General features: G+C 38.3%; 1 protein-coding gene across 1 annotated transcript; it reads right to left on the bottom strand.

Moving 5' to 3' along the window:
* LOC113324514 lies at nt 1–25,653 on the bottom strand. Its single transcript, XM_026572837.1, has 6 exons — nt 25,359–25,653; nt 24,829–24,974; nt 1,095–1,203; nt 865–938; nt 693–706; nt 1–109 (listed from the first exon to the last, which is right to left on the bottom strand). The coding sequence occupies exons 1-6, from the start codon at nt 25,651–25,653 to the stop codon at nt 1–3; spliced, it is 747 nt and encodes a 248-aa protein (XP_026428622.1).
* Between the last annotated feature and the right edge of the window lie 522 nt (nt 25,654–26,175).

Here is a 26,175-nt window from a genome sequence, read left to right as displayed (position 1 = left end):
TTAAGATTCAGATACACCATATTGGCCTCCAACAATAAGCACACAGTTCTGTACAGGAACTCCAGCATACTCTGCCCCAGCGTGCAATGTAGTTACCATCTTTTCAGAGCTGAACGAAAACTCAAAAGTATTATATTCCAAACTCTCTCATATTTCTTTGTTACGATCTGAAATAAAATAAACAAACCTTTCAGTCGACATTGTATTAAGATCAACACCAATACTAAGCACCGAAGCAACTTCTTCTGCTATCTTTTGCTTCTGTGACTAAGCTACTCACAAAGAAAAACTTCAAAAAGAATTTGAGTGCATTGAATAGTTTTTTTACTTTTAATGGAAGAGTCGAAGGAGAGAGTTTTAAGATAAAGAATTGACCTGCTTTACTCGCTTCTTTAGCTAGATCATCATCCAAACCGAATGATGGTCCTTTACTGAGAACAAGCTGGCCATAAAGCAACTGCCAACTAATGTTATCTAGTCATTCCTATATGCATGATATATCTTTTCATAAGAACCTGCAATATATAGAACATAAACTTTATATCCCAGGATGTGTAACTAGCAGTTACACATCGTGCTAGTTACTGCTAGATCATCATCCAAACCGAATGATGGTCCTTTATTGAGAACAAGCTGGCCGTAAAGCAACTGCCAACCAATGTTATCTAGTCATTCCAATATGCATGATATACCTTTTCATAAGAACCTGCAAATATAGAACATAAACTTTATATCCCAAGATTAATCCTGCTAGTTACTGCTAGTTACAGGTTTCAGATAACTAGCAGTTAGACATCCGTATGCCAACATATATGGATACCTAAATGTGGCAATCACAATCAAATATTATGGAGTCATGTTTACCTGAAGCTCACTCGACAACACCATCCTCATCTGATTAACCACTTTTGTGGTATCAATATCAACACCACCACTCCCTGCAATCCACACATACACGTAAACAATGTATAGAGTCATTAAGAACCTTATTTTTATGAAACTTCATTTGGTTAATACTGTCCTAGCAATTGAAAACAGAAACACTGAATATATACTTTGCTTCATGTCTTAGCAATTGAAACTCAGAAACTTACATTCATGGACAAGCATTATAAGATTATATTGAATTAAATTATCTTTTGTGAAGGTACAGAAGTATAGATTGACTTTAAGGTAATGGGAATCACAGAACATGTAGATTATCTGTTTGAGCAAGATTGTTACTGAAATTTGAAACACTCAAGTTTGTTGAAGGATAAACTTCAAGACCTGCATCTGTGTATTCTTTTTCAATCATCATAAGAGAATGGAATTACCGCAACAGCTAACGAAACAGAACATGTAGTTTATCCAACAAACACAGTTCCGATGTCAGTGAACTTCCCTCTGCAAATAATAGATAAGACAAGTTAAAGATCACCATTACTTCACATATCAATTTGTTTACTTTACAGTCCACCTACATGTCTTTCTGAATCATAATTTCAGAACTGCAGTAATACACGTATTTCAAAAAACAAACATATAAAACACTAAAATAAATCATAATTTCAAATCATATTCACATTAAATAAAAAAGTTCACACATATTTATCTTCCTGTTCTAAAATTTTTATCCATCAATCTCATGAACCGTAAAGAAGCTCAAAGAAACTTATCTAATTTCACTGAGTTTCTGTCGAAATTGTTTAGATTCAACCGTATGCTACCAGGTATCTTCGTTGATTAAGCTTTAATCCGCAGGACAAGGTACTGAATGTAGCAAATATATATTGAACTTAAAACAATCTACCAAAGATAAGCTCAAATCAGTTCGAAAATCAAAGTAAATGAAATTCGTATCAAATAAGTGGGTAACAAAGATAATGATTCACAGATTTCGAATATGAAAACCGATTTTCGATCAAGATAAGAGATTAAAAGATAGATCGAATTTTGTTCAAGAACCCAAGAAAATTTTCTTTGAAATTTCTTTGAAAAGTTTTCTTTCAAAAGTAAAATTGAGGTGAGATTACAACAAATCGAACTCAGATTATGATTTCAGTAACAGATTTGAACTGAAATCAAACTATTAAATTTTTCTAAATAATTTTTTAGAAAACAAAAATCGAAATCTAAGAATTAAATCAACCGATTAAATTGAAATGTTACCTGTTCGTTTGATTTTCCAGGAGAATCTTCACATTCAGTTGTTGTTGATGATGATTATCACTCATTGTCTATTGATTTTCATCGAATCTTCGAAGAACAAGTGATGTTGATGACAAATTTATGTTCAGATAATCAGGATCTTTGTTTGTAAAGCTTAGATCTAGGTTATGAAATCATTTTTCACTGGAAAATTTGCTTAGAAATCGTGTCTTCTCGGCTTATTTCTTCATCAAAGAGAGAGGAAAAGAAAATGAGAGAGAGAGAGAGAGTGAAAAATAAAATGAAATTTAGACCTAGTTTTATTAACCAGATATAAAGGGTAATCTTGGTATTATGAAAATGTCACTTTGTTATCAAGCCCTGAAAATAAAAATTCTGGGCCTAGAAATATCAAAAAGTGAAAGTATGGAGTTGATAGTGGAGGATCCATCAAGTGGGGCTTCTAAATATTGAACCCATACAGTAGGGTGGTTCTAATATTTTTCACTTACTAGAATCGCTGTAAAATTCTTGTACGGACTCGGATTTTGACGGTCCTCCCCTCCATCTGACCGGAAAAGAATTTCCTATCTCCCAACGAGGGAATATTTAGGTTTTAAGCTCGTTAGGTAGGTCAAAACAGCTAGACAGTAAAATTCAGGAGGAGGGATGTTGCGGGCCCGAGGTGGCATAGTCGCGCCCAGTCACTTATTCCCGTTTATGGAGAAAAAGGGAATCTTTATTTTTTTCAAACTCTAGAAACTCCATCCGCATGAAAAGGGGTATCGACCCTCTTCTGTTACTCGTCTGGATCTGTGCTATCGTCTGCAGTGTCTCTCCAGTGGATTCCAAAATTTACCAAAACTCCACTGCATTCTTGGGATGGATGGATGAAATATATGCTTGGAAACGATCATGTCAGGGATAATCTTGGAGATTGTTGTTGGGTTGTCGGTCCATCCCCGACTTTAGGTTGTTCAGTGTCTGGACCTTCTGATCGCGATGATTGATGTGTTGAAATCTTCCGAAGACATAGGATGAAATAGATGAGTTGGGATACATTTGTTGCCGATGTGCTGCTATCAAGTCTTCAAGGACTTTGTTCCAAGAGACATCCTTCGAACTAGCTTCTGAATCTTGGACTATCGTATGGAATGGGATGCAGTGACAGTCCCCAGTTTTATTTTCTGTTAGATCCGATGGCATGGCCGAATATGTGAACGTATCTTTGTGGCGTGCTTTTGGAGTTTTCAATGCACATGTACGGTTTCATGTTGAGAAATTCTCGCGGCTCGTAAAACTTCGGCAGTGATGATGTTGAAATCAGAAATAACCAGGTTGAGGGGAGTGAAAGCGTCTCACGCTGGTAGTCCCCATGTGTAGCCTACTTCAATCGCATCGTCTTGAACCCATGTCTACGGGATTTGATACAAGCTTATTATAATCTTTTGGATGTGACGCTGGGATACACATGGACAAAATATTCTGGATAGAGAAGAGGCAGGAATGAGAGAGTTATGTTGTTTATCGTGGCTCCCTCTGTTTCTTCAAGAAAATGTTTCATCCACGTCTATGGAGTTATCCCATTAATATTTGATGGTCGTCGGGATGGACTACGATGAGCAGTCCCCAGTCGCACTTTTCTTTAGTTTCTGAAGTCGTTTACTTTGAGAAGGCTTGGGATCCTCCGTGGTCTCATGAAGTGTTGCAGACGTCTTCATAGAGGTGAGGATATCCTTACGCTACACCCTTGAAGAATAGATGACTTTGTCGTGGATATGACCTTTTGGTTGACCATGTCTTATGAGCTTTGACAGTGAAGGGATTCCGTGTAGATCCTCAATCCCCAAGTGTGGTTTACATGTTTCCATCTTGTATGGTCGGTAGGTTGACCATGATAAAGATATCACCATCGTGCGTTCGTACTGGTGATTTTGTTACTTCTTCCACGTGAAACTTAAAATATGAAGGAGTACGGGATACCTCTTTGTAGTGATTGTTGATATGGTGATGCCCTGGCTGGTATTAACAAACGAGCGGCAACAGTTCTTGGTAGCAGATGTGAATGGAAAAGACTACATTGTCGTGGGAACAGAGTAGGTTGGTCGGGTGTGTAAGAGAGCAAACTTTCCATGACCACGAGCTTTGGCGGGATGGATCAAAATGTTTCCACGACTACGAAGATTGACTGGATGCGATCATGATCCTTGACATGGGGAGTGTGGCGGCACGACCCTTGGCGGGAAGGAGTGGCGGCTACGACACGATCCTCGGAAAGGAAGAGCGGTGGCACGTGCACGAACCTTGGCAGGAAGGAGGCGTTGAAGCGGCTTTGGTTCTTGGAGAGGATGTTGAAACTTATAAAGAAAAACGCTGAAGCTTCGTCTTCGGAGTAAAGGTAAACTTATGAAGAGAACGCTGAAGTGGAGCGGCTGTTAGAGCGAGCATTGAAGCGAAGCGGCTGCTGAAGCGAACGTTGAAGTGGAGCCGCTGCTGGAGGACGTTGAAACGGAGCGGCTGCGTCAATCAGCGTGCTGTCAAACTGGACACCCTTCAAGCGAATAGTGGTTAGCAGTCCCCAGTTTCATATGTCAATCGTGCCTTCCAGGAGAGGCCGGGGTTTGGGAACAACTTCCCTGGATGGAAACAGCTGCTTTCCTGATGCAGTGCAATTGAGAGATGCAAGTATGTCTTGACGTTGCGCCTTGGAAAATATAGAATCTTCATATAAATGTTTCATCATAGACTGCACGATTTTGTGGGTGAAGTCCCCATAAATTATGCAGCTCCTGACAAGAAGAGGGTCTTTGTGAACTTAGGAGCATTGCTGATTTCCTTTGCCTCGATTTTGGAGAAGTCGTTCCTGATCTTTACGTGTGATGAAATTGGATAGATGATTCCCTTATAGTGGTCGTTCAAGAGCAACGCGATCCTCTTCATCTATAAACGCGTGTCCTGCTGAAGTGCCCACACCAGATGTTAAAAGTATTCTTTGTCATCTCCATCTATTGTTGACGTGATTCTTGTGGTGGCAGCTCCGTGAGTGTCTTGAGGAAGATAGGTATACCTTTCTGAGTTGTAGCCATGTCTATATGATCCTTACGAGATCCTTTTGTCTTTCCATCAAATTAAAAGTGGTACGAGGAGGTCGGATTTTTCTGGCTCCTCCAGTCTCTCGTCCCGATGGTGGAGTAGCAGCGGATCTGGTGATGGTTTGAGTTGTCGCACCCGAAAAACGTTGGGGGGTGGCGTTATCGGATCTGGCTTTGGTGATCGGAGGTGTAACGCCGGTTGTGGATTCGGTTGCAGGCGCCACTTTCGTTCCTCCATACTCAGTCCCACATCCGGGCCATGTGCGTTTCCGAGGACATGATCTCAAGATGGAAGTTCCACCTTGACATGGGCATATATTACGAGTTCAACGCTCCCTGGTTTGTTGAAGGCTTCTCTGAGGTTGAAAAGTTACGGGACGAGACAATCAAAGGTCCTTCTTCGGATATGGTCAAACAGCAGGAAGCAGAAGTCGAAAAGTTGTCCAGAAAGTTGAAGCTGAAACGGGCGTCTCTCCAAAGCACGAAGGAGGCCTTCTCTAAGAAGAGCAAGCCATTGTTGAAAAACTTTCCTTGAATGCATTTCTGTCTCCTGAACTTCTTTACTTAGGTTTTTTTTTTGAAAGGCAAATGAAACGCCTAGTTTATGGTTTTGGTTTGAATTGATAGATAGCTGTTATCTATGAGGGTTTTGGATTATTCTTTTGAATGAATTGTTTTAGAGTAATGTTGTCTTGGTTACGATTGCATGTGGTGCAAACATCCCAGGAAAACCATGGAACCGTGAGCATTGCGTGTCGGTAGAGAGCATAACATGGCTAGCATAACATGGCTATCGGTTTTATCATTCCCGTGAAAACATTGAAGTAGTAAACCATGCATTTCATCTAGGCTCTTACTCAGTTTTTTTTCGGATTTCTTGACAAGAAATGAATCTTCTGGGTGTAAGTCCGAGTTTTGTGAGAAGCACCACCGTGATTGTGGGAAGTCCCCAGTCATCCCTGAGTCACCTGACAACCGAGTCGTTGATCCCTGGGCTGATCGTTTGCTTTTACCATCTTGGAAGTCCCCAGTCACCTCTTGTCGTGTCGTGACGGGTAACTGATTGCCGATCCCTGAGCGGATCGTTTGTTTTTACCACCTTGGTGACTGGGTTGAAGTATGAGATTGGGAGTTGGAAATCGATATTGTAACCGAGAGATTAATCTCCCACTGTGGTCGCCAATTGTTTGAGGGTGAAAACAGTTTCTGCTGGTTTCGGTAATTTCATATGTTGTGGGTGAGAAACGAGTCTAAACCCTAAACAATGTACTGCAAGGGAGTACATTAGATTCGAGAGATCAATCTGTACAAATCCGTCCTAAACAAAGAAATGGTCGTTCCGGACTTGCTTCGGTCACAAAGTGAAGAAGAAGGGTTGGTTTTGGGGAGGGACGCGAAGAGAGTGTTGAGACCAGAATAGTTGATTCTGGAAGAGTAGTTGTTTGACTTGTATCAGAAAGTGAAAGCTAACAGATGGGAAAGCTAGCAAGTGATTTCTGAGTGTTGTATGCTCCTGACCAAAACTTGTTGTTCGATGGAAATAGGTAAGACCTATTTATACAAGTCGAAGTGAAACATACTCATGGTCTCGCAAGAAATGGAAACGGATGAGTAAATGGGAGGAGGTGGTAACCGGTAACTGATGTATTTTTCAAAGTTGTTGTAGTAATATGATTCCTCCAAGACTTGTGAAAGTGGATTTTTAGATTTTTTTTAATAAATAAAAATAGCGAAATAAATTAAAAAGATGTTGTGAAAATTATGGAGAGAATAGGGCTAGGATTCCACCATTGGTTGATATTAGTGATTTAATAAAACAATAATTATGCAACTCAACATTCAAATTGATTCTGATAGTATTGCCTAGACATGTAGATTTCCAAAAAAATAGATGTTAATCCAAGCATAGAATATCAAAACCCTAAAGCAAGCATATTCTATCAAGAGAAAATACACCTAACTAATCAAAATCATATAAACAATTTTTAGTTCAATGCAAAAATCATAATAGAGTTGTTGTAATTAATTAATAAAAATATATCACTTTTACCGAAACAACGGCTTCCTCCATAGCCCCAAGGATTGGGTTTAGCTCATCATGATGTTGGAAACACGCTCAAAAAATGCTTTCATTGCTCAAAGTAGGTGTACAAATGATGAAATGGAGAAAATGATGAAAATTGGGTATTTGCAACGTTTATAATTGTTGCAAACACTGTTACAAAGAACAATAGAAAAGAAATGTCGTTGTTGTAACTCTGCGACCCTCACGTGGCTGTCGTTGTCACTATTCATAAACGACTGCCTCTGGTGGTCTTTTGTTCTTCGTGTTCTTGGTGCAGCAGCAGAAACAGAGTTCTGAAAACTCTTGATTCTGGCCTCCTGAGCTCTCCTCTCAACCCCAAACTCTCCGTCCCCCTTCTCTATGATCCCAGCAATCTATTTATACTCCTCAGCCTCATTTAATCACGTCATAATTCTCAATATTCTTCATTGAACTCGGGCAGTAAAGAAAATATTAAGAGAATATTTTCTTCCCTGATTTAGCTTCTCACGCGTTTCTACATCTGCAAAATCTCCTTATTTAACTTTGTCAAGGTCCAAAGTGTTGCTCGAGTCATCAAACATGAGAAGAACACGTTTGAATTCTCCAAAACTCATGCAATCCCGTGCACCATGCACGTGCTGCCCTGTTTTCTTCTCACGGATTTTTCAGCCAAATTTGATCGAAACAAACACCCATACCAGCTCTGTTAGGACATATCACAACTACCCATTTGATTTCAGCCATTGAATCTCCCTAAAACGCCTTCAAATCACGAACCCTAATTTTTGGTGTTTTGATAATAACTTTTCCCGCCAAATTCCAAATTCAAATGGAGAAGATGACCTCCCCCTAATCCTGTACGGGTGTCCCTTTAGCACTTGCCTTATGGGGTGTGAATAGTAAGGAAGGTGCCCCTTATCCGTTGAGGTTCCCCTTAGTAATTTAGTGCCCCTTATCTAACAGTGCGAGTCCGAATAACATGTGTCCTCCGGGTGCTTTAGACAACTTTTCGAGCCGATTTTTCCAATAATGTTTATTTCCCAAAAATGCCTACAAACACATAAAATACCATAATAAGTACAAAAATCGAGTACCAACAATACATGAAATTAAGGACAACGTAGACGCAAAAATGTGTCTATCAAATACCCCCAAACTTATTATTTGCTAGTCCTCGAGCAAATATAATCTAGAAAAATAAAATGACTACACTTATCACGTGCAGCAAGACGTTAAACCGCTAGGTGGCCCTAACGGCGGAGTGTTGTCTCCGGAGGGTTTACCAGAGGTGTACCCACAAAACCTTTACTCTAGACCCTAGCTATCTATGCAGAACCTTGGAAGGCACTAAAGAATCTCCTTGGTTGGCATACAATCATTGACTATAGGAGGAAGTACCCTGATGCGAAATTCAAATTGTTGTACACGAGTTTGCACTCAGCATACTAAAATTCATATATAAGTGACAGAGCTCTACTCAGATAGTTTCTGTACATCATAACCGGAGCCAACCAATCACATGGAAAGATTAAGAAGATGGATAAAGAGATGGTTAAAAGTGAATGGTGTTTCCCATATATGTCTGAAGGCCTCTGCCAAGGTGAACCTATCCTAATTGACTGAGATACCGGTCTGACTAATATCAACACAACTGGCATATACAAGGGGATCAGTGGTCGATAAACCTAACTCTAGGTCAACACAACTGGCATATACAAGGGCACCAGTGGTCAACTTTATTGAATTTATTCTGGTTGGTCTAATGGGCTGGTCTTCTTTTTTTTTTGGTATCTCAATCACTCTATTCCACCCTAGCAAAGGTAACAACTTGAATCGTGTGCCCCACCAAATCACTTAAAATAATAAAAACAAAAGGATTAGGATTCAACGAGATATGGCGAAACTACCATGTTTTTTTTAATTCTAACACCTGAGCTCTGTGCTTTTATGAATAGACTCTTTAGATGTTTCCATCTAATCAGATTGGTTCCTCAAATCCTACAACAAAGATGTTCCCATCCACTTAGATTGGTTAGTGCCAACCTTAATAAGCATAAATTTATAGGCTCTGGAGTTTATTTTTTGCAGCTAAGAGCTAACAAAAAGTTTCTTCCCCACCCCAAACTTAAATCTAACGTTGTCCTCAATGTTCTAAAGAGGAAATTAAAATCATGAACAATAAGAAACTGTTACCACTTGATGGATGGAAAAAGAAATAAGGAAGGATATTATTGTAAGCATGAGTACCTCCCAGGAAATGCTAAATTTAAAGTCTTTAGCTAGACATCAAATACCTCAAAAAGGATTGTCACCTTCCAAAGTCATATATCAATAGTCGAAACAGTTGTGGGTCCATAAGACCAAATAGAGTTGACACCAGTATGGGACAACTCCACTGATTCAGAAAAATGAAAAGAAGGAGCACGTCCTCATCTAAGGTTTCTGTCAAGACAACTGGGTTTATCTGCGGCGCGTAATTGAACTTCATATGTGTGTCTCGATAAATAGATTCATCCGAAAAACGGGTCTCTAATACATGGGTTACCTCTTGGACAGTATCAGGAGGATCGGGTTGCGGAGTCTGAAAAGACTCAAGTAATATCTTAGATATACAAGGCTCGAGTCCCAAGTTAGGGAATCTAATTAGGGATACAATACAATCACAAAAACCATCACTACCCCCGAACTTAGGGTTCACAGACAAACCTCTAACTATTTATTGAATTTCCGGATCTTCGGAGTCCTTAAAATACTCAAGAGATTCTTCTAGTTTTCTACCCCCAAACTTAGGGTCATCATTATTCTCAGAAAAACCTAAAACTATTGCCTGAATTTCTGGGTCCATAGAATCTTTAAAATACTCAAGAGCTTCTTCTAAAGATTGATCACATATCTGATCTAAGAGAATGGTTTCCTCAAAATCATCTAAAGAATCTACCAGTAAAGTGTCAAGCCAATTATCCTGAACCAAATCCTGAACTAAAGTGCTAATCATATTCACTTCTTCTAAATCATCATTCTCAGAAGGTTGTCTAGTAACATTAAATACATTTAGTTCAGTGGTCATATTACCAAGGATGTGTTCATAAGCCCAGTCCTACAGTTGATGACAGCGTTAGCTGTGGCTAAAAATGGGCGACCTAAAATCACTGGGATTTGACGACTTGGGTCCTGAACAGGCTGGGTGTCTAGAACAACGAAATCCACAGGATAAATAAATTTATCAACCTCAATCAGAACATCCTCTATAACACCACGAGGGACTTTGACAGACCTATCAGCTAATTGTAGTGTCATTTTAGTCGGTTTCAACTTACTAAGACCTAGATGGGTGTATATATGATACGGGAGTAAGTTAACACTAGCTCCTAAGTCAAGTAAAACTTTATCGACCATGTGATTACCAATCGCACAACATATGGCGGGGCATCCAGGATCCTTATACTTATGGGATGTTTGGTTCAGAAGAATGGAACTTACCTGACCAGCTAAAAAAGTTTTCTTATGGACATTAAGCTTACGCTTTCATGTACAAAGATATTTAAGGAACTTGGCATAAGCAGGCGTCTGCCTAATTGCTTCTAATAGCGGAATGTTGATGTTCACCTGCTTAAATGTTTCCATTATCTCGTTGAAAGTCGACTCCTTCTTTGTTGGGGCTAACAAATGTGGATATGGGGCTCTAGGCACAAAGGTAGACCTATCAGGAATTTCTTGGGAAGCCTTAGAGACTGTTTCAGTTTCCTCGTCTACGGGCTCCTCTTGCGAAGTAGAAGGTGGAACTACAGTATGTCCACTAGGCATGGCTACCTTATTGTCTACCATTTTACCACTCCTAAGGGTTGTTATCGAGTTCACATGGTTTGATGATTTCTCGCCAGCTAAAGATATTTGATGGACTCCCCTAGGGTTGGGTTGTGGTTGACTAGGAAACTTTCATTTTTCTCTCAATGTCTCATTTATCTGACTAACCTGGGTTTTCAACTCGGAAATAGCCTGAGAGTTAGCCAGACTTGTTCTCATATTTTCTTCTAAACCTTGAGCAACAGATTGCTGAAACTGCACAGTGTTACGAGTTAACAAAGCAAGAGACTCTTCTAAACTCATAATCTTCTTATCCGAAGGGTTCTGAAACTGTGACGGAGCTGAAGGATTCTTAGTATAGACAAAATCTGGGGGAACCTGAGCATTACTAGACTGACCTTGATTCTGGCCCTTGGACCAAGAAAGGTTTGGATGGTTTCTCCAACCAGGATTATAGGTTTCTGAATATGGGTCAAACTTCTGTTGGTTATCAAACCTAGTGTTGTTATAAAGAGCATTGGGTTGCTCTTCAACAACATGGCCTTCCAAAAAAGGCTCATTTCTTCCACTACTACCACTAGAGTGACCTAATTCTAAGGCTTCTAACCTTTTGGCTATAGCTGCTATTTTTGCATCTGACTCATAAGATCCTTCTACCCTATTTACATTTCCTCTACTTAGAAGAATTATTTTCTGGGGTTCCCTACTATTTTCCCATTGTTGGGTCTTATCGGCGATTTCATTCAAAAATGTCATCGCTTCATCAACAGTTTTATTCTCAATGCCACCTGTCCATAAGGACTCAACCATGGTTGTTGTTGAATAATATAAACCCTTGTAGAGGATCTGAACTAACCTAACCTTCTCCAAAGCATGATGAGGACATTGAGATATCAAGTCATTGAACCTTTCTAAGTACCTATATAAAGAATCTCCCTCTTGTTGGGCAAAAGTACATATTTATGTCCTAATAGACGATGTTTTATGCCTTGGGAAAAAATTATGTATAAAGGCAGAAGTAAGTTGGTCATAGGTTTCAATTGACTCAAAGTCCAAACTATACAGCCAAGATTTGGCTTTATCTTTTAAGGAAAAGGGGAATAACCTAAGTTTCAATGCATCATCACTTAGGTTTTTAATTTTCAGAGTACTACAAACTTCCTCAAATTCCCTAACATGAAAATATGGGTTCTCATTCTCCTTCCCTAAACAAATTGGGAGCATCTGTAAAGTCCCGGGTTTCAGTTCATAATTTGCCTCGGTTTCAGTTAACTTGATACAAGATGGACGAGAGGTCCTAGTTGGGTTTATCAAAGCTTTCAAAGTTTCCATTTCTGGCACTACCAAAGGACTAGGAATACTAGGGGTACTTTCTTCACAAAGTGACAGATTCTCAAAACTGAAGTTTCCAAAAATGGGGCTCTCAAAAGTAGAGTCTTCGAGCTCCCCGCCTTCACAAGAAGAACTACTAGGTTTTTCACTAATCAAACGACCTAGAGTGTTTCTTTTCCAAGCCCGTTTAAAAACTTCGGGCATACACTAGAAAAACAAAATCAAAAAGAAAAGTCCTAAAACGGAAGGGATGTTCTATGCAAACAAAAACAAGGCTGACTCCACCACAGCAAACCTACTGATTTCTAGCAAAGAAAAAAGCATAATGGCTCCACTTAGATTGTTTCTAGACCAGCGTTCCTTCGAACGGGAATTCGTTACAATTTAAGCAAACCCCTATGGAATTAATCCGAGTCAAAGTAAGTTAAATAGAGGCGAGGGAAGCTCAGTGGAGCTTTGATACCCAAGGCCTCAACGGTATTACAAGGCGGCGCAGTCACGCATTCAACTTACAGAAACCGTCAAGAACTTCGAAGTATGCTTAAAAGAGTAACCACTATTTTTCGAATGACTTTCCTATTAAGCTCGTTACCCTATCGGTCTCGTTCTAGTCAAAATTTTAGGCTTAGGTTCGCGTTTGGTGTCGTTTTCCTAAGGCGGGCAAGAAGAGAACGGTGATGAAATCCGAACCCTTATCTTGTATGGCCAGTCCTTGCTCTTTAATAGGAAATTAAAGCATCCGTTTTCAAGTCCTAAACATATATGCATACGAAGGAAGACAGTAACTCGCTGACAGGGGATTCACGAGTGTTTCGACAAACCTACCTCCCGTACCAGACGGGGGATGAACCTTTGTAGTCGACTCGGGCCACGACTCCTATGTCATGTACGAACCCGAGGGGCCGAGGTGATATCGTAATCACCGTCCTTCTCTGCAAACAGTTTATATTTAAACTACCCTTCCGTAGGGTTTAAAAATAATGTCCCAAAATTTAAAGTCCAAAGTCCAAAAATATAAAGTGCAAAAATATAAAGTGTAAAGAAGAACAAATAAAATAAAAACCTTAAAAAAAATCTAAAAACTCTAGCCTAAAGACAAGTCCCCGGCAGCGGCGCCAAAAATTTGATGTATTTTTCAAAGTTGTTATAATATGATTCGTTCAAGACTTGTGAAAGTGGATTTTTAGATTTTTTTAATAAATAAAAATAGCGAACTAAATTAAAAAGATGTTGTGAAAATTATGGAGAGAATAGGGATAGGATTCCACCATTGGTTGATATTAGTGATTTAATAAAACAATAATTATGCAACTCAACATTCAAATTGATTTTGATAGTATTTCCTAGACATGTAGATTTCCAAAAGAATAAGTGTTAATCCAAGCATAGAATATCAAAACCCTAAAGCAAGCATATTCTATCAAGAAAAAATACACCTAACTAATCAAAATCATATAAACAATTTTTAGTTCAATGCAAAAATCATAATAGAGTTGTTGTAATTAATTAATAAAAATATATCACTTTTACCGAAACAACGGCTTCCTCCATAGCCCCAAGGATTGGGTTTAGCTCATCATGATGTTGGAAACACGCTCAAAAATTGATTTCATTGCTCAAAGTAGGTGTACAAATGATGAAATGATGAAAATTGGGTATTTGCAACGTTTATAATTGTTGCAAAACACTGTTACAAAGAACGATAGAAAAGAACTGATGTTGTTGTAACTCTGCGACCCTCACGTGGCTGTCGTTGTCACTATTCATAAACGACTGCCTCTGGTGGTCTTTTGTTCTTCATTTTCTTGGTACAGCAGCAGAAACAGAGTTCTGAAAACTCTTGATTCTGGCCTCCTGAGCTCTCCTCTCGACCCCAAACTCTCCGTTCTCCTTCTCTATGATCCCAGCAATCTATTTATACTCCTCAGCCTCATTTAATCACGCCATAATTCTCAATATTCTTCATTGAACTCGGGCAGTAAAGAAAATATTATGGGAATATTTTCTTCCCTGATTTAGCTTCTCATGCGTTTCTACATCTGCAAAATATCCTTATTTAACTTTGTCAAGGTCCAAAGTGTTGCTCGAGTCATCAAACATGAGAAGAACACGTTTGAATTCTCCAAAACTCATGCAATCCCGTGCACCATGCACGTGTTGCCCTGTTTTCTTCTCACGGATTTTTCATCCAAATTTGATCGAAACAAACACCCATACCAGCTCTGTTAGGACATATCACAACTACCCATTTGATTTCAGCCATTGAATCTCCCTAAAACGCCTTCAAATCACAAACCCTAATTTTGGTGTTTTGATAATAGCTTTTCCCGCCAAATTCCAAATTCAAATGGAGAAGATGACCTCCCCCTAATCCTGTACGGGTGTCCCTTTAGCACTTGCCTTATGGGGTGTGAATAGTAAGGAAGGTGCCCCTTATCCGTTGAGGTTCCCCTTAGTAATTTAGTGCCCCTTATCTAACAGTGCGAGTCCGAATAACATGTGTCCTCCGGGTGTTTTAGACAACTTTTCGAGCCGATTTTTCCAATAATGTTTATTTCCCAAAAATTCCTACAAACACATAAAATACCATAATAAGTACAAAAATTAAGTACCAACAATACATGAAATTAAGGACAACGTAGACGCAAAAATGTATCTATCAGTAACGCCTGGAATTGATGTTCCATAATGAAGGAAAGCGTTTCACCATTACTCCCTGTATTTACTAACCGCCTCATTCTTATGACACTATCTTGTAACGGGCGTAGTGTACGCCGCACGCTGTAAACCGCCAAACCAATACCCCAATGAGCATCCCAATTTGTGACATGTGATGATGTCTCGAGTGTTTTTGTGGAAAACATTTACCATGTTGCTGCTGTTTGGCAAGTTGAGCTTGGGAGACTTGCCGGTTCGGTGGTGACCTTCGACGGTCGAGATTTTGCATCTTGAGAGGAAGGTAGTCGTTGATTATTGCAACCCTTCGTTTGGTAGCCAGCGACATGAGGGCGTGGCTGGCATGGCTTTAACATGGTTAGGCATGGCCAAGCTAGGATTTTGGCATAGTTTAGGCTCGGCCAAAAATTAAGGTTTTGGCATTGCTCAGGCGAGACCAAAATTAGGGCTTGATGTCGGGCCAAAAGGTGTCATGCGTTAGCTGGTAACCTTGGACGGCTAAGATCTGCATCTTAGATTGAAGGGTGGCCGTCGATTGTTGCAACCCTTCGTTTTGGCAGCCAACGACGTGAAGGAAAGGCTAGCATGGTTTAGGCGTGGCCAGGCTAGGATTTTGGGTAGTTTAGGCGCGGCCAAAAACTAGGGTTTTGGCATAGTTTGGTCCCGGCCAAAATTAGGACTTGACGTTGGGCCAAAGATCACCGTGAGTTAGCTGGTGACTTTGGACAGCTAAGATCTGCATTTCAGGTGGAAGGGTGGCCGTTGATTGTTGCAACCCTTCGTTTTGGCAGCCAGCGTCGTGCATGGCATGTTGGGACGGATGACATGCCTTGAAGCGGAGATGTGGCTGGCATGGTTTTCCATTGGCACGGTGGTGCGGATGGTATGGTTAGCATGCCCTGGCACGGAGACGTGGCTGGCATGGTTTTTCCATTGGCACGGTGGTGCGGCTGGCATGGTTGGCATGCCTTGGCATGGAGATGTGGCTGGCATGGTTTTCCATTGGCACGGTAGTGCATCTGGCATGGTTGGCATGCCTTGGCGCAGAGGCGTGGCTGGCATGGTTTTCCATTGGCACGGTGGTGTGGCTGGCATGGCATCCCATTGGCACATATGGTGCGGCTAGCATGGTTGGCGTGCCGTGGCGCGGAGACGTGGCTGGCATGGTTTTCCATTGGCACGATGATGCGGCTGGCATGCCTCGGCGTGGAGACGTGGCTGGCATGGTTTGCCATTGGCACAGTGGTGCAGATGGCATGGTTGGTATGCCTTGGTGCAGAGACGTGGCTGGCATAGTTTGCCATTGGCACGGTGGCGCGGCTGGCATGGTTGGCATGCCTTGGCGTAGAGACGTGGCTGGCATGGTTTGCCATTGGCACGACAGTACAGCTGACATGGTTGGCATGATTTGGCGCGGAGGCGTGGCTGGCATGGTGGTGTGGCTGGCACGGCATGCCATTGGCACATGTGGTGCGGCTGGCATGGTCGGCATGCCTTGGCGCGGAGACGTGGCTGGCGTGGTTTTCCATTGACACGGTGGTGCGGCTGGCATGGTTGGCATGCCTTGGCGCGGAGACGTGGCTTGCATGGTTTTCCACTGGCGAGGAGGTGTGAAATTAGGGTTTGGTATGTACGAAGATGATGTCAGTCAATACTAAGGGTTCTGCCATGGAACATGACACATGTATAAAAAAAAGTACCCTGGTAATTCTTACTTAGGCATGTTGAATGATTCAATAAATGCACTAGTGGTTGTAGTGACGTCATGTCAGATGTAAGGTTTTACTATTTTAACCCTAAGCTAAAAACCACCATCAATAACAATATAAAAAAATTAGACAAAGATTGGAATGTCATCACGTTTAGCGTAGAATTTGATGACACTGACGAAATCAACAGTGCAGGTAAAAACTGCTGCAACTCATCAAGAAAATCGTTTAGACCTCCAAATATTCAACACTCAATAACAAGCATAAGAATCACAAGATGGCATCAAAAATAGAATGTATAAACCAACATGTAACAAGATTTACGGCTACATAAACCCGGAAAATAACTGAGTTTTCGTATGACAACAGTTAGAGTTTGAGAACAATCGAAAAATAAATTTATCTCTCCACAAAAAGATAGTTCAAACTTCGGATCAATGCATTTCAATAGATGAATAACAAAGTATTATCAATCAAGCAATGTTAGGTACGACACAACAGAAAAGAAATCTTACACACGACGCCCTCATATTCTTAATAGAAAATTAATGGATTCTAATGACATACACAAAAAAAGTTGTGTCAGTACAATATCACATTATCACAGTATTATCTGATTGAGTTTTATGAGTCTAAAAAATATTTGATTAAAGTTTATTACGATAGGATCATATATATAAATGAAAAGAGAAGACAAAAATATGAACTGACAAAGTTTAGACAACATAAAAAATTGGACAAAGACTGGAATGGCATCACGTTTTACGTAGAATTTGATGACACTGACGAAATCAATAATGCAGGAAAAAACTTCTACAACTCATCAAAAAATGGTTTAGACCTCCAAATATTCAACACTGGATAACAAGCATTAGAATCACAAGATGGCATCAAAAATAGGATGTATAAACCGACAAATAACAAGGTTTACTACTACATAAACCCGGAAAATATCTGAGTTTTCATATGACAACAGTTAGAGTTTGAGAACAATAGAAAGATAAATTTATATCTCCACAACAAGATAGTTCAAACTTCATATCAGAACTGATCAATAGATGAAGAACAAAGTGTTATCAATAAAGCAATGTTAGGTACGGCACAACAGAAAATTAACCTTACACACGACACCCTATTATCCTTAATAGAAAATCAATGGATTCTGATGACACATATCAGTTGGAAACGGTATATACAAAGAGAATAGTATAAGTACAGTATCATGTTATCACAGTGTTATCCGATTGAGTTTTATGAGTCTACAAAAGATTTGATTCAAGTTTATTACAATAGGATCATATGTATAAATGAATAGAGAAGACAAAAATACGAGCTGACAAAGTTTAGACAATATAAAAAGTTAAACAAAGCTTGGAATGGCATCACGCTTAGCATAGAATCTGATGACACTGACGAAATCAACAATGCGGGAAAAAAATTCTACAACTCATCAAAAAAATGGTTTAGACCTCCAAATATTCAACATTGAATAACAAGCATAAGAATCACAAGATGGCATCAAAAATAGGATGTATAAACCAACATATAACAAGGTTTACCACTACATAAACCCGGAAAATAATTGAGTTTTTGTATGACAATAGTTAGAATTTGAGAACAATAGAAAGATAAATTTATATCTCCACAACAAGATAGTTAAAACTTCGGATCAAAACAATTCAATAGATGAAGAACAAAGTGTTATCAATCAAGCAATGTTAGGTACGGAACAACAAAAAAAACCTTGCAGACGACCCCCTCATATCCTTAATAGAAAATCAATGGATTCTAATGACATATATGAGTTGGAACAGTATATACAGAGAGAACAGTATAAGTACAATATCACGTTATCACAATATTATCCGATTGTGTTTTATGTGTCTAAAAAAGATTTGATTAAAGTTTGTTACAATAGGATCATATGTATAAATGAAAAGAGAAGACAAAAATACGAGCTGACAAAGTTTAGACAATATAAAAAATTAGACAAAGATTGGAACGACATCACATTTAGCGTAGAATTTGATGACACTGAAGAAATCAACAATGCAGGAAAAAAATTCTACAAATCATCAAAAAAATCGTTTAGACCTCCAAATATTCAAAAATCAATAACAAGCGTAAGAATCACAAGATGGCATCGAAAATAGGATGTATAAACCAACATATAACAAGGTTTACTGCTACATAAACCCGGAAAATAACTTAGTTTTCGTACGAAAACAGTTAGGGTTTGAGAACAATAGAAAGATAAATTTATCTCTCCACAAAAAGATAGTTCAAACTTCGGATCCAAACAGTTCAATAGCTGAATAACAGAGTGTTATCAATCAAGCAATGTTAGGTACGACACAACACAGAGGAAACCTTACACACAACACCCTCATATCCCTAATAGAAAATCAATGGATTCTAATGACATATATGAGTTGGAATTGTATATACTGAGATAACAGTATCAGTACAATATCACGTTGTCACAGTATTATCCGATTGAGTTTTATGAGTCTAAAAAATATTTGATTAAAGTTTATTAGAATATGATCATATGTATTAATGAAAAAAGAAAACAAAAAACGAGATGACAAAATTTAGACAATATACAAAATTAGACAAAGATTGGAGTGGCATCACGTGTAGCGTAGAATTTGATGACACTGACGAAATCAACAATGCAGGAAAAAAATTATACAACTCATTTATTGTCACGTGACAGTAAAATGCTTGAGCTTATTTACTAAGGAAAACTTTTAGAAAAATTTAAAAGACTTATGAGTGGATGGATGCAAACGAACTACGGAGACATCTTTGCAGCATTAAAAAGATAGACAATTTTTGTTTAACAGATATTGTTTGAAAAAGAAAATACTACAAGAAATAGACGGATAAATGATTTCATTCCTAAGAAAGCAAATAACAAACCAGATATACGAGTCTTTCCACAAACCATGGCTTTTAAGAACAAATGGAAGAATTAGAGCAAGGGCTACGGAATGAGTGTTTTTAACACTCATTCACTACCAAAACCAATGAGAGTCTCACTGAAAGAGTGTGTTTATGACCGTGGGAGAGCAAAAATATATACTAGGAGGCTGAAGTTCAGCCGTTTGAATAGAATTTTTCTCTTCAAACGGCTGAACTTCAGCCTCCTATGTATTTTTATTTTATAAAACTCCTATGGGACCCATGTAAAAGATTTTAAAAAAAATAAAAAAAAACTAACAATTCTATCCAAACGGCACAAATTCAGCCGCTTAATGTGTGTTTTTACCAAACGGCTAAAAATCAGCCGCTTAGTCTCCCTTTTCGCCCACTCTTTCGTTTCAATGAGTGTATGAGTGATTATTGATGAACGGGTGAGTACTCTGACTCCATAGTAGCACCTAATTTGAGCAAATCTAGTGAAACTCATTCATATTGAATGAGAGCATTCACTCCATAGCCCTTGCTCTTAGGAAAAATATCACTACATAAATAAACGAAAAGTAAAAAAGACAAGAATGTAGAAATTTAACATTCAAAGAAATTTTGCGGTAAAAATATGGTGTAAGTCTGGATAGAATTTGCAATCGATGAAGAATGAAAATATGCAAAGAAGGTCTTATAGTATAAGAAGTTGTCGAAAGATTACGGGAAATTGAGTGCAACTCAAAGACATATAGATTTTTTTAAGATTTGAATGATTAACATAAGTCAAATAGGATTAAAAGGTAATGCCTGCTACATTTTACATTAAACTTTATTGTTGTTTTTCTGTAGTTTTTTTTAATTAATCAACATTCATTGCTGCTATCTTATTTTGGTTGAACATGATAACTTCAATAACATAATGAGATTAAATAAAGTGATTAATATTTTTTTTAAGTTCAAAATATATTTTTATTAGAATTGTGTGCCTAAATATAAATTGATTCTATTGTTACTGATGTTATAAAAATTTAGGTACCATGTATGCACACGTAAGATTGTAAGGAAAAATTGAGCCAGGGCCGTAAGTCCCCGATGATACCTAGTTTCCATATTAAAATTAGTCGTGATGAAATCCATGGGGTTAAGCCCATAAGTTAGCTGGGACCTGCAACATACTAGTATTTTGTTAGTCGGGTCAAATTAGATTGGCATTTTTAGAGGCCACTTAAAAGGATTTAGGGGCCAACAATAAAACAAAAAAGGTCACCCAAACATAAATTGTAGTCATCCCTTATCTCGCGTAATTTATAATGGCCAAATTTCCCTTACATAATCGAGAGATAATGTACTATTTCTATCCTCCGAATGCATTCGGTAGAAAAAAACAAAACATGCGTCCGAATGTATGGGGTGCAGTATTTGAATGAATTTTTTTCATTTCTTTTCATTTATGACCTACATTCAGATGATATATATCTTTCGAATTTTATAATCGGGAAGTTAAGTCATATACATAAACTCCCGAATATACGGTGTCCCAAAAATCAGAAATTTGGAAAAGCCTAAAATTTTCTGGTTTTGCACTTGTGATATTCAGGAGATAAATCATCTGCATAAGTCTCTGAATGTGTGTTGGCTAACCTTCTATAACGGCCTTTGGAGCTACCTAGAGCCATGGCATGGTTGGTTTTGAACCTATCACATTCGGAAGATATGGCATATACATAAACTCCCGAATATACGGTGGCCCAAAAATCAGAAATTTGGAAAAACCTAAAATTTTCTGGTTTTGCACTTGTGATATTCGGGAGATAAATCATTTGCATAAATCTCTGAATGTGTGTCGGCTAACCTTCTATAACTACCTTTTGAACCATCTAGAACCATGGCATGGTTGGTTTTGAACCTGTCACATTCGGAAGATATGACATATACATAAACTCACGAATATACGGTGGTCCAAAAATCGGAAATTTGGAAAAACCTAAAATTTTCTGGTTTTTCACTTGTGATATTCGGGAGATAAATCATTTGCATAAATCTCCGAATGTGTGTTGGCTAACCTTCTATAACGGACTTTGGAACCACCTAGAGCCATGACATGGTCGGTTTTGAACCTGTCACATTCGGAAGATATGGCATATACATAAACTCCCGAATATATGTTGGCCCAAAAATCAGAATTTTTGAAAAACCAAAATTTTGCTGGCTTTGAACTTGTAATAATCAGAAGATGTTGCATTTTCATAAACTTCCGAATGTATGTTGGATAATCGGAAGACATTAATAATATTTGCTACCAAATGATATATGTCTCCAAAACTATTTCAATTTCAATATTTTACAATCGGAAGAATAGAATATTACATTATCTTCCGAATATATACTGGCCCCAAAATGGGATTTTGCCTAAATCACAATTTTGAGAACTTTTCAAAATACATATATATATATTCGGTAGTTAGTTTATCTTCGATTATTGTGTCTCTACATCAATATATTCGGAATTCAAAAATTTCTTTAATCTACCGATTATATCCATTTTGTTCACAGGAAGATATGACCAACATAATCGGAAGTTAATCTATAACTCTATCTCCCGAATACTGTCGATGTTCTTGAGAAATGAATAACACGACTACAATCGGGAGTTAAAAATCATGCATATCTCCCGAATCTGGGAAAAAACAGAAAATTCTAGATTTTTTTTTCGATTCGTCGAATTAAAGCGACATAAACCCCAAAAATGATAGAACCTTACCTAATTGGGGCCATTTGAAGTTTCCAGAGTGTTTGGCTATCAGATTCGCCACCGCCCACTACATCCGCGGCTTCGCGTCCGTCGCGTTCTTCGTCACTTTCAACAACAATCTCTTTATTTTCTTGCTAAAATTCTAATATTTGAATCGATACCGCGAGCAACATTTTTAGTTTTAGCTCTTTGGGGATCATTATCCTTACCCATGGTTTTATAAACGGATCGACAATGTTTTTATTTGACGATTCACGACAACGACGATGAATCGAAGAAGAAGAGTCGAAATGAAGGAAGTTGAAATCAGATTTTTTTTTTGAAGGGCATAAAGGTAACTTCAAATTCCTATAAGGTGTCCCTTATCTAGTGACCTTGTATGGGTATAAATCAATGGCTCCTAAATCCTTTTGAGTGGCTCCTAAAAATGCTAGACAAATTAGGCGAGACCTGACCCCATGTTCTCTTCGAAAATAATATTTGGCTTTACGGTTAGCCATTTTATTGGTCCAATTAGCCGACGCTTTAAAATCGCTCGTTGGTTGTTTGTACAGCTGTGAGTTTACATAAGAGCTAGCACTATGGAGAGGGATATCCCTTCCCTATCCCTCTCCATCCCTCAAAACCCAAAAAAAAAACATCTACTATGGTCTTCCAAATTTTGTGTAGGGAAGGGATGGTTAATGTATCCCTATAAGATTGATCAAATCTGATCACCCTTGTAGGGAAAGGAAATCGCACGGGTACTCAGTACTCGTATTATTTTACGCTTTACGCGTACTGAGTACCCGTAAAGCCGTTGATACGAGTACTCAGTTTGTGTAGATTTTTACACGGCTACTGAGTACGCGTTTCCGGAATTATATTTGTTTGACCTTTTTTCGTTTACACCTCTCTCACATCCGATCTTAACCATCCATCGTTAATAACGGCTCTATTTTCTACACCGTTGGATCCCAACGGTCATTTTTTCAAAATCCCTATAAAATACCACTCTAATTATCTACTCAAACCACACCAAATCAATTGATTTCTTATTTTCTCCTTCTTATATCAATTGATTTCTTGTTTCTCTTCATCTTATTATACGTATTTTTTTTAATTTTATTTTATCTTAGTAGCTTTCAAAATGGTACTTAATTTTGTCATACAAGAAGAGGTTGATCTTATTACTGCTTTTATTTGTGTGAGTATGAACGAAATTGTTGGTTCGACGCAAAAAACCGCTCTGTTTTGGAAACGTATTCTTGAAATTTTTGAGCAACGCAATGGAAATCCATATGGAAGAGATTGGGAAGATTTAAAAACCAAGATGAGCAATATCAAAAAAGATGTCAAAGAATTTGTGTCCATTCTTAACGCTATATATCGGCAAACCAAAAACGGTGCGAACCACGAAGATTTGGTAAGATCAGTACTCGTTTTTTGGTCAAGTCAACGAATTGACTTATACGGGTGTCGAGTACGCGTATGAAACTATTCATACGGATACTGAGTACGCGTATCATATAGAGAAGGGATAAGAGGGCACCATAGCAAGACTGTCTTTCAAGTGCCATCCCTTCCTTACGTTTGAGGGATAGGGAAGGGATAGCTAGCACCATAGTGCTAGCTCTAAAACCTAAGGATTTTTGTGTCATTTAGACTAATATCGTTTGGTGCATTTGCTTTTCTTTCTCTATTTTCTCTAGCTTTTACCCAAATATTTATAATTTTTAACGTTGAAACAATTTCTATTCAGAAAAACTTCTCGTTACGAATCGAATGACGCTTTAAATCTGTTCCTGTACATCATCTTCCTTGTTTTCCTCTCCAATTTCCCCTAAATCCCAAACCCTAACATTTTCTTCATCTACACAATCAAAATCATTTACATCTGAAATTTTCCCAAAATCTCAAACTCTTGTTTTTCATCCACAAAATCTAAAGCAAAATCATTTTCTTTTCAAATTCGTCACAAAAACCCATCAGATATCACATTTGCACTTTAACTTTTCCAGGGGGTTAGTCCTCGAGTGATTTCGGGGGAGTTGAGTGTATTTTAAATCTCAGGGATTTTGAGAGAGTTTGAGAGAGTTTTGTGTTTTTGAGTTCAGGGAGTTTGGGGGAGTGTAGGGAGTTTGAGAGAGTTTATTAGAGGGAGTTTGGGGGAGTTTGAGAGAGTTCACTCCTAACTCATTCTCTTTTAAGAAACAATAAACCCTTATTTGCAAATAACATTGATCTTTAATCAAAAGAAAAAAATAAATGAAAATGATCATATCTCTGTATCAATAGTATGTTATTTTGTGCAACGAGATAATTTTTTTTCCCTTCAATTTAACGGTCTCCATACAATTCTAACTCCCTTTGTTCACGAACATTTTCCCACATATCATCCGCTATACTCTTTCTCCATGCATTAGCTTCTTGACGTTGTTGTTCTTGAGTTTGTTGTGTCAAAATTTCATCGTCATTTACAAGCATTGATGGATGTCTATCTTCCTCTTCCTCGACCGGAAACTCATCTGAACGACATTCTTTTCGTAAGAAGTTGTATAGGCCTGCACAAGCTGTCATTATCTCCGCTTGCACCTGATACGAAAATGGAGGTTGAGATTTAAAGATCAAGAAACGAGACTTCACAACACCGAACAATCTTTCAACTACATTCCTCAAAGAAGCATGACGCATGTTAAATAATTCTTCAGCCTTTTTCGCATGATTACCCGTACCAGAAAATTCTTTCAAATGATAAAGTTGGCCACGAAATGGTGTTAAACAATATCGTCGGTTTGCAAACCCACCATCCCCCAAGTAATATTTACCTGAATAAAACACAAAAAGAAAACTTCGTCAAGTAGAACCCGAATATAACTTAACCAAAAAACTCAAAACTTCACATTAGATAAAAGTAAAATTACCTTGCGGTATTTTCAGTCTATTTCTTTTTGTCATTGCGTCGTTAAGTATTTTCGAATCATGAGCAGACCCTTCCCATCCACTGAGCACGTATATGAACTCCAAGTCGAAGTTGCAAACCGCTAACACATTTTGAGATGTAATTCCATGTCGATTCCGATAAACGGTTACATTTATTTTCTCTACCATTGCTGGGATATGTGTACCGTCCATAGCTCCAATGCAATCCTTAAAGTAAGGATAAAATCGTGTACTCTCACGAATTTTAAATGGAGTTTCACTTGTTGGCTTAGCCATGGAGCTATAGAATTTAAAGCTCGCAACATCCTGTTGAAGTTTTTACTAACTGTCCACCGAGAGCGACCAAATGTGTCACGTATTGTGCAATATCGTGAACTTTGGCCAACAACGAGTAAAAATGTACCAAGCATTTCTTCAATAGAAACACATCTTATATCACATAATGATGTAGTTTCTCTAATGATACAACATAGTTTTAGAAAAATATCAGGGTACATCCTATAACTTCTTCGAAAGTCTTCTGGGTCTTGACGCGAAACTCTCCTTATATAGTTATATCCAAACAAAGTAACTGGGCATCTCATTGGTCTTTCAATACGCTGACTTTGTATGTATTGCAATTGCTTGATTATATCCACCAACCATGAATGCACCGCTGAAAGTATATTCAAAAATATGGATAGTTCAAATTCATTATTGCTGCTTACCTCTTCATCATCACTGCTTTGTTCTTCTGTATCAAAGGCTTCATCTTCACTATCAGTAGATAAATCCAAATCAGACATGTTCACCATAAAG

Source organism: Papaver somniferum, chromosome 11, assembly GCF_003573695.1.
Source record: "Papaver somniferum cultivar HN1 chromosome 11, ASM357369v1, whole genome shotgun sequence".
NCBI lineage: Eukaryota > Viridiplantae > Streptophyta > Magnoliopsida > Ranunculales > Papaveraceae > Papaver > Papaver somniferum.
This window is presented reverse-complemented; position numbering and strand designations above follow the sequence as displayed.

Coding starts and splice junctions, on each gene's coding strand:
- LOC113324514 (XM_026572837.1), bottom strand. CDS start 25,653: ATGGCTAAGCCAACAAGTGAAACTCCATTTAAAATTCGTGAGAGTACA. Junction 24,975..25,358: donor TAGACTGAAAATACCGCAAG/GTAATTTTACTT, acceptor TCTTACGAAAAG/AATGTCGTTCAGATGAGTTT. Junction 1,204..24,828: donor GAAAGAGTATAGCGGATGAT/ATGTGGGAAAAT, acceptor TTGCTCAAACAG/ATAATCTACATGTTCTGTGA.